Below are 9,717 nucleotides of genomic sequence, written 5' to 3'. Positions count from 1 at the left end.
CGATGATCTACGTCATAATAGGGGTTGTTTGTTCGGTAGAAAGTCCCTTGTTTACACTATAAAGCCTCTTCTCCCCTAAAATAGCTTCACTAACTAACTTAATCATCCAAAACAATAATTTATTTTAAACTTTTTTAATTTTAAATTTATTTTTTTGTAGTAGACCTGAGATAAGAATGAAAAGTAATTTTTTAAACAAAACACCTATGTAAACAAATATTTAAATCTGTTGGTATTTGCAACATTTGCAAACTAATTAACCAAGTTTGTTTTTAACAATTGAAAAGGCTTGATGACGTCATTCTCTTAATTTGCATCCCCAGATGACGTTAAGGATGCAAAAACTTTACCAACAAGGAAGAAACAAAGTGATTTTTGTCGTTTTATGACGTCATATAGGAACAACTCGCTGACGTTTCCAATCCACCCAAGAGACGGATCCGGTTGATTGATCAAAGACCCACTTTCCAGATTTGGGGTCAAAAACTTCGATGTTCGGTGAAGCGTTGTAGAAACTTTAAAAAAAAATTTAAAACAATTTACCTGGTTGTGACGTAACATAAGTACTAAAAATGATAATTAATATGACGTCATACCCGCCTATTGTGCAGATCTTGTCCCCCACTACGCATGCGCTCAACGACGACCTCCCATTGTTCATCTCGCTCTTGATGTTAAACCATCGATGCTCGGTGGGATCGAACATGAGGAAGATTCGACGAGTGTTTCGCATGACGTCACTTCCTGTGTGGATGACGTAGGATTAAAATACAAAACTAACTCTCACAACTTAAAATTATGTTGAAAGACCAATGGCTTAAATTAGTAAAAAGAACACTTTGCTACATGAGGTCCTGGGTGTAATTCCCACTGCTCTCATGCTGTAGCGCCCTTGAGTGAGGCGCTATAATCGTTAAGAACTCTTGCTGAGCCAGCACTTAATTAGCAGTTTAATTATAGGGCAATTATAATCAATAATATCCCAAACTGCCACAGGCAACTTAAAACTAGGTCGGTGTGTCAAATGTTACTCTATGTTTGGGTCGTGAAGTCGACTTTTTTTGCATCAAGAATAAATGAATACATAAAAACACTATTTAAAATTAATTTTACGATTAATTTTACCCAAAATGTAAAACATCCCTTTTACTTGCACTACACATGGGTCATCAATTTGCAGGGGCATTTCTGATACAACCTGGGAAAGTCCCGTTGCAGGGTCAAAACATTCAATATCTGTAATATCCGATCCGAACCTACTATTTCCTCCAAACGAATAGATTTTACCTTAGGATAAATTTGTTTAAACGTTAATTTGAATAAGTAATAACACGGTTGTATTTAGCGTTTTTTTTCAATGCATTTTTATATTATTTTGAGGTGCTAATTTTTATATTTTTATTAAGTAAAAATGTGCTGTTATTGTGACGTGTTTAAGCTATCTGTTAACACGAGGCTTTAGGGTGACTAGTGTGGCATTGGTGCGGCTCGAACCCAAAATCTTTCGGCTAGTAATCTAATGCCATAACCGGTATACGGCTATAGTATTAAATGCGATTAAGGGTGGAGATATTTTTAGTTATTTAAAAGATTTAGCTATTTGAAATAAAAGATTTAGCTATTTGAAATTTCCCTTGAATAAAGGTGGTTATTTACCATTACAAGCAACTGAAGTGTGGTAATATCTTGGTACTGCCATCTTGCCACAACAGCTCCATCTACTGGTTAAAATATCGTAAACATGAATTAATTTGATGATATATTTTGGTTTAATTGTCGATGATTTCTTCTGTCGTATACCACCAAAAGTATAAAGTTTACCTAAAAATATATTTTAAATATTTTTAGGTAGAATTGATTTTTAATTCTTTTTCGTAATTTAACAAAAAGTGCATTTAAATTTGTCTGCAAAATTTGTTTGACAAAATAGCGGTTTACTTTTCAAAAATGCGTCTTTAAAAAAATTAGTTTGAAAAATTAGTTTTTTAAATGTAGCCTAATCATGTGAGAAAATATTTGAATTATTTGTGACTTATACAATAACCTATTGTGACGTTGTCAAATATTTTAAACTGGAAATTCCCCTAATCCAGCAATTCTATGAACTACAATAGTTCCAAACTGTAACTAGGTGGCTGGACAATAACTTGAAGAATTGCTATGTAAAAACAGGGCAAATATAAAGTTTTACACAAAAACTTGCCTTAAATTAAATTTTAAATATTCTCTCATCTAAGTTGTTATTAATAAACTTATGACGTCACAATATACCTTCTAATGACGTAGCAGCCATGTGAAACCCTTTAAAGGGCATTGGCGTCGCTTGTTGCCATCCTAACTCTAGTGAATCGAAGTTAAGATATTGAACGAACTCAACCCCTTCTACCGTTTTCTCTTGAGGGGGTCCGCAACCCCCTAACTCGAATACAATATTGTTGGCAGATGCATTTGAAGCGTTGTCGTATTTGTGAATTCGGTCCTTAGAAATTTAGGTTAAATTTTTACACTTTTCAGTAATTTTTAAAATGTATAAACGTTTATTGTAAAGATAATGGTGATTCAAACACATTACTCTTACGCTTTTACCTTATATATTCTAGTAATTTCTTTTGTTTCAACGTTGTATGTAAAATCTTTTTCACCCAAAACCAACATGAACTTGTGAACATGATCTTCTAAATTACGTTAATGTTTAAGTTAATAAGCGTTCAACCATTTATTTCTTTAGTTATTGAAAACATAATCTATTAAGCTTACCTTTAAGGTATATTGGATTTATCCTGCAAATATAAATAATATTAGATTATGTATAATATATTCAAAAAGATATTAAACTTTTTAATTGTTTTAAAATAACTACTTACTGATTCGGGTAAACGATATTTTCTTGAATTGATGAACAAATGCCCATTTTCAAATATTTACACTTATGTTTAACTGGCAAAGCTAACTACATATAGACCTTTATTTTACTACTACTACAGTATTGGTATAGTTAACGGCTTTAAATAATCCCATTCTATTGTGCTTCTTTGTTATTATATCGAAAATAGCGTTACCTATATTGATACAGCCTGGATAATAATAATATACTTACTATACAGCATATCATACAGATACTTGCTTAACCTTAGGTTTAATCAATTAAAAACAATTGTTAAATCTATAATTTAAACAAAAGTATGTTTGTAGCGCGTTTAAATATTTGTGGCACGTAAAAATATTCTACTAAAAAGAAATTCACAACTTTTGTCGAACTCATTTTGGTCACAACTATTGCGCCACGATAAATTAATTTGCGCGGTTTAAAACATTTTTTATTGGATTTTTTTTCTAAATTTTTGACTAATAAAATGAAGTAAACAGTAACCTAAGAATATGAAGTTTTAAATTCAATTATTAATTTTTAATTGTTTTATATTCTTCTTTATTTAGACCTCTTTTAATTGTTGTTGTTGATTAAATCAAAAGTTCCTAAAAATGACCCAAAAAGAAATAAATGATGTTGCAAATTTGCTGGAAAAAACGAACGTGAAAAAGGGAAATACAATCAGCTTTAAAGGCCAAGGTCTTAAACTTGATAAAGGTTTGTTATATTTTCTTTACATATTGTATTTAATATTACTGCTCCACTGACTGATTAATAAAACTGGAACTAAAACGAACAAACTGCTAAACAGTAAACAGACAAACGAAAGTAAATTTAAAATTGCAAATTTTGGCTTAAAGTTTCATGAATAAAGTCACTCATTCTGTAGTTAAATAAATAACAGATTAATCAATTAAATTTTGCTTTAGTTTGTTAGTCATTCTTAATTTAAAAAATAGTCTCGTGTTATTTCATTTTAAACATTTTCTAACAGGTGAAGATGCTGATGAAATAATTCGAACTCTTCAAGAATGCAATGACCTTGAAATATTTGAATTAGTTGGAAACACTGTGGGCGTTGAAGCGGCAAAGAGAATCGCTGAAGTGTTGCGAGATAAGCCCGAGCTGCAAAGATGTCTATGGGCCGACATGTTTACTGGGCGACTTAGATCGGAGATTCCGATATCACTTACGTCACTAGGGGAGGCTATAATAAGCGCAAAAGCAAATCTGGTGGAGTTGGATTTAAGTGATAATGCTTTTGGCCCTGACTGCGCTAAAGTAAGTTGGGTTAATTACAAAACACTTGGCTTAACTACATGAGGCCCTAGGTTCGATTCTTACTGTTCCTATGCTGTAACCCTTGCTGAGCCAACACTTAATCAGCAGCATAATTATCAGGCTATTATAATTTATAATATCCCAAAATACTAAAGTCGACCCGAGACTAGGTTGGGGTAACAAATGTTACTCTATGTTAAGATTGTAAACTCGACTATTCCACATTAAGAATAAAACGTTAAAAATAGATTTTTGATATTTGTATTTTTTGTTAAAATTAAATAAATTTTTTGTGTTGCAGGCTTGTGTAGATTTACTTGAAAGTCCTTCTGCTTTCAACATCCAAATTTTAAAGTTTAATAATAATGGCTTGGGGGGTGGAGGAATCATTCTTGCCAATGCTCTAATTAATTGTCACAATAAAAGCTCTAAACTTGGAAAACCTCTTGCCTTAAAAGTCTTCATTGCTGGCAGAAACAGGTAAATATTTTTATGATTTTAGTAACAAGGAATTATAAAGCAAGAATGCATTTATAATAAACTTGATTGAATCTATATTTAATTGATCAAATGCACTGAATATATTGAATCTATTAAACTTTAACTTCAGTCCATCCTTTAGAATACACTTAATGCATTGGATCTATTTAATATTCATTTGATTCTTTTGATTCTGTATTGTTTTTTACTGTAAAGCAAAATATAATATCAAAAGTACAAATTAATATGATTTAATAATTACTAAAATGTTGTAGTTTTTTTATTCTTTAGAATACTATGAATATACCTTAAAACATATTTTAATAAAAACAAATTGTTTTAGATTAGAAAACCCTGGTGCAAAGGCACTAGCAAAAGCATTCAAGCAAATCGGGACTTTAACAGAAATCCAACTTCCACAAAATGGGATCCAACATGAGGGGGTTGAAGCGCTTGCCCATGCAGTCAAGCATAACCCCAACCTTCAACATTTAAACCTTAACGATAACACTTTCACTGCTAGAGGCGCTATTGCAATGGGAGAAGCGATAAATAATATTAACTCGTTGGAAATAATTAATTTCGGGGATTGTTTGGTGCGAACGAAAGGAGCAGAATCAATCGCAAAAGGTTTAAAAGATTCAAATCCAGGTCTTAAAAGTTTAATTTTGGCGTTTGGGGAGATAGAATTAGATGGGGGAATCGCTGTTTGTAATGCAGTGGCAGGGAAAGAAAATTTGGAAACACTGGAGTTAAATGGAAATCAATTTGGTGAAGATGGTGTCGAAGAAATAAAAGAAATTGCTAAAAACTTTAAATATTTTGACAAACTAAGTTCTCTAAGCGATGACGAAGATGAATCTGACCAATCAGAAGAGTCCGAGGAGGAATCTGTCGACCAATCAAACACGAGCATTGAACAGCAGACCAACGGACACCCAGCAGTCAAGCTGACAGCCAAAAACTTTTTACAAACAGTCACAGGAAAACAACTTGTAGGTTTGGGTGAGGAGGAGAGAGCATTATTGTTGGAGGAAGTTGCAGAGATTGTTACAAATGCTGAAGCTACGATTGATGCTTGCTCTAAGTTGTCAGGTAGATTAAATTTGCTTTAACTTTAGTTTCCCAGAGTTGTAGGTTTAAGCTTTTTGGCCTTACTGTTGTAGAAAATTTAATCCCCTTTTTGCATACTTTTATCTCTTTTTAATCAGATTCATTTTTTGGAAAATTTCAGTCTTAATTTTTGAAAATGTAATAGTTAAACCTAAAGTTAAGGAGTCTGAAATTTAATTTCTTGAAGTCCTTAGTTTTACTATAATGCTTTTTTTGTTTTAGCAAATTTAAAATACTTATTTTGTATCTTTTTTTACATCTTTTTATCACCAGGTTCCTTTTTTTTCACAGAACTAATGGATGAAAATTGTTTGCTCGATTTGAACTCCTGCAAAAACCCCCAAAGTGAGAAACTACGATGTTCAATATTTCAATGCGCTGATATCTTGTGCGCTGATGCATTCGATAAATACCCCAACACCCCCATGCTTGTAATTAACCCCTTTTTGGTCCGAATTGGGTTAATTAAAAGTGAGGATAAAAAGATAAAACCAGTGAATGACCCTCGCGGGTTAATCTCAATTTTGGGTCATATTTCACAACAGGTTTATTTTCCTAAATTTACGAAAAAATGTGTCCGAAGTTTAATTATTAAAGAAAACAAATTGTGGTTGAATTGTCCTACTCTGAGGTCACAATTGATTCAATTGTTGTATTTATGATTTCTTTGTTTTAACAATTAGCCAATTTTTTGCATATTTGTACAAAATTTGTAAAACTGCCAAATTTTAATATTTGCAGTTTTTAAAACTAAGTTTTTAAATAAAAAAAAATAATTAATGAACTAATTCATAAAATTTGCAAAAAATCATTATTTTTGTCACTTTTTCATGAATTTAAAAACTTAATGAACTTTTTTATTTTTGTGTATATTTTAAATAAAAGTTGACCCTTGGTTCATGCATTAATATTCTATCCCAACGTTTAGTTGTGTATGCACTCTTTAAGTTAATAGTTAACTATTTATTTGCTAAATTAATAATAACTCTGCAATTTAAAAACTTATGTTAAGATGAAAATCTTTATAGAAAATTCTGTTAAAGCTTTAGTAGGTTATTGAAAAAAATTTTAGTTATTTAATTATAAGTTTCAAGTTATTAGTATTGCAGCTGCATGTACCTTTTCTAGAGTTTTGTACGGAGCAAAAGTTTTTATTATTAGATTATAAGTAAGTTATTTAAAATGGAAAGTTTAAAAGGTTTAATAGCAGCCCCGTTTACTCCTATGCATGAAAACGGGTAAGTTAAATATATTATCACTTATTCTACAAACCTGTAAACTTCATTATATGTTTAGGGATCTTAATCTTGACGTTATTGATCAATATATCGACATTTTATTGGATCAAAATGTTAAAAGTGTATTTGGTGAGTAAATCTTTATCATAGCTCATGTTTATATGACGTAACTGATAATATTAATGACGTCATATTAGTGAATGGAACAACTGGTGAAGGAATGAGTTTGACAGTGGAGGAACGGAAACTAAGTGCAAGTAAATGGATCAAAGCTGGGAAGGATAAGTAAGTTTTGAAGTCGTGTGTTCGAATCTTGGTTCGGCCTCTAATTTTGGAATAATACAATTACAAAAAGGTTGCCTTTACAAATTGCTACCTTGTGATAGCTTTCGTTTATGCTTTGTTCTTTTAACTCTAGATTGGAAAATGTTATCGTGCATGTGGGCACTGGAAATTTAAGGGACACCCAGGAACTGGTGAGAAAATGTTTATCTTAATTAATGTTTTTCCGCAAGTTGGCGCTCGTGATTCACCTAAGCCTTATTTAGACTGGCGCAATATATTTTTGGCCCTCTAAGTCTAGTTCTTATAAAGGTTCATTTTTAAAGTAATATAAAAGTTTTTTCAAAGTAATTTATGCTTAACAATTTCTTCCATAGGCTAAACATGCTGCCAAAGAAGGTGCAAGTGCAATTGCTACGCTTCCTCCAATTTACTTTAAGCCTGCAAACGTTGACGTCCTTGTTGATTACCTGAAAGACGTTGCATCCGTTGCACCAAAAACTCCGTTGTTTTATTATCACCTTCCTGAAATGAGTGGGGTTACATGTGAGTTATTGTCGGTTTTGTTGTTCTTGTTTAAAAGGGGCGGACAGTAAAATGATCCACTTTGCCGTATACTTTTTGTAAACTTTGAATATATTTATACAACATTATTGCCTTGCGAGGTCAATGCCGTCTATTACTAAAGTAACATACGCTTAATGCTATATCAAACTATACTTTTAAGTATTTTTAATTAATCAAATTTATCTTCTTTTAGTCAAAATGCATCCAATGCTTGGCAAAGCTGTCGAGCAAATCCCAAGTTTTGCTGGGATCAAATTTACATCGTTCGATCTCTCAGATTTCAGTCGTTGTGCCCAGGATTATAAAGACAAGATTGCAATGTGTTACGGGAAGGACGAGGTAACAGCATTTTACGTTGGTCATGACGTCACTGATACATCATGACGTAACCATGGAGTCAGTTAAGGTATATAACTGTGAACTTGTGTTTTTCAGCAAGTGGCGTATGCATATATGCTAGGCGCACAAGCTGCTGTTGGAAGTACTTACAACTACGCTGGAGTACTGAATTACAACATCTACAAAGCTGCCATGAGCGGGGATTTTGCTAAGGCAACACAGGAGGGAATGAAGTCACAGAAATATGTGGAGATTTTATTAAGTATAGGTAAGAACTTTGCTTTTATCATTTGGGACGATATGGTTTGGCTTCATGATAAATTCTAAGTACAAAACTGTCAGTTTTTATCAACTTTGTTTAGAATTTCTTATCAGTTGAATTAAAACTAGTAAATTTTGCTTCACAGGATTTGATGTAGCTGTTAACAAAGCTCTTATGGTGCAAATAACAGGTTTAAATCTAGGACCAGCTCGACCCCCATTGCAGGAAGTTCCAAAAGAAAAGATGGATAGAATTGTTGCTGAACTGCATAAGATCGGCTTTTATAAGTGGATTGAATAAGACTTGTGTTTTAAGATGTAATTTTTTTGTTAAAGTCAGTTTAATAAATAAAATAGAATAATTAGATTGTCTTTTATTATCTATTCAAACTTTATCTAATTAAAAGTACAAGTCCTTTTAAAAACCTTCCAAAATAAATATTGAAAAATTAAATTTTAATAACTTTACGACAAAAAGATATGTAACATTTACCAAATTGCTAAAGTAATAAAATATACAAAAATTATAATGCATATATTTATTTTATTTAACATTCAGCGCATTGCTGTTAAATTTTATAAAAAAATTGTGATCATTTTCCACTCATTTTGGCAATCCGCGCGAAATAAGCGAGAATCGCTAATGGCGACGATCGATTGGTTCCCAGTTCGAATAAAGAAGCGTTGTCCGCCATTTTGTTTACCTTTGTCGAAACGGTTCAGTGAGTTTCATTGTTTCGCAAATATCGCAGTGCGTTAAATTTGAAATGTTTGCTTAGGCTGCAAATTCGCAGTATTAGAAATTTAAAATTAATTAGACAACAATTACGTTATGTTTAGTTTGGTTATTGTTTATGTTTAGGTTTGCAAACGGTCTAATTTTTTTAGATTTAGTTTTTGGCGTCAGAATGCGAAATAGATTTTATTGTTTACAGATTAAGTTACATTTTAAATTTTCGACCGATTTCCCGCGCAGTTTTAACTTTAAATTTTACAATGTTTAGTCGTTAAATAAAGACTTAATTGCAAATTTAGTTGTAAATATTCTGAGTTAAAGGTTTTTTATATTTTTATTAGTGGCTAGGTAATAATTTGGAAGAAATATATTCCACAGTTTGTATGATTTTTGCATTTTTATTATCTAAAATAGTAAGACCAAAAAGTATTACCAAATATATTTAATTTTATTGCTTCAATTTGTATATATTAGCTTAATTAGAAATATGTTTTAATTTTTACGTTTTAAATATTATTTTTTCGGTTAGTCTGTCAGTAAAAATAGATGAA

General features: G+C 31.6%; 3 protein-coding genes across 3 annotated transcripts; 2 read left to right on the top strand and 1 right to left on the bottom strand.

Annotated features, from left to right (window-relative positions):
* Positions 1–380: 380 nt before the first annotated feature.
* Positions 381–2,945, bottom strand: LOC145752440 (kelch-like protein 25). The gene is made up of 8 exons (XM_082568728.1): positions 2,865–2,945; positions 2,758–2,780; positions 2,587–2,675; positions 2,272–2,479; positions 1,657–1,821; positions 1,126–1,287; positions 597–744; positions 381–515 (listed from the first exon to the last, which is right to left on the bottom strand). The coding sequence occupies exons 1-8, from the start codon at positions 2,909–2,911 to the stop codon at positions 392–394; spliced, it is 966 nt and encodes a 321-aa protein (XP_082424854.1). The 5' UTR covers positions 2,912–2,945; the 3' UTR covers positions 381–391.
* Positions 2,946–3,443: 498 nt separating this feature from the next.
* On the top strand, positions 3,444–6,627 carry LOC145752172 (ran GTPase-activating protein 1-like). Its single transcript, XM_082568399.1, has 5 exons — positions 3,444–3,586; positions 3,864–4,150; positions 4,452–4,630; positions 4,974–5,725; positions 6,035–6,627. The coding sequence occupies exons 1-5, from the start codon at positions 3,481–3,483 to the stop codon at positions 6,403–6,405; spliced, it is 1,695 nt and encodes a 564-aa protein (XP_082424525.1). The 5' UTR covers positions 3,444–3,480; the 3' UTR covers positions 6,406–6,627.
* A 298-nt stretch (positions 6,628–6,925) lies between these two features.
* On the top strand, positions 6,926–8,731 carry LOC145752816 (N-acetylneuraminate lyase B-like). Its single transcript, XM_082569161.1, has 8 exons — positions 6,926–6,981; positions 7,040–7,110; positions 7,179–7,266; positions 7,400–7,457; positions 7,641–7,809; positions 8,024–8,169; positions 8,266–8,437; positions 8,577–8,731. The coding sequence occupies exons 1-8, from the start codon at positions 6,926–6,928 to the stop codon at positions 8,729–8,731; spliced, it is 915 nt and encodes a 304-aa protein (XP_082425287.1).
* The last annotated feature ends 986 nt before the right edge of the window (positions 8,732–9,717 follow it).

This window comes from Corella eumyota, chromosome 5 (assembly GCF_963082875.1).
Source record: "Corella eumyota chromosome 5, kaCorEumy4.1, whole genome shotgun sequence".
NCBI lineage: Eukaryota > Metazoa > Chordata > Ascidiacea > Phlebobranchia > Corellidae > Corella > Corella eumyota.
Note: the sequence above shows the minus strand (reverse complement) of the source record. Positions and strands in the feature narration are given on the sequence as shown.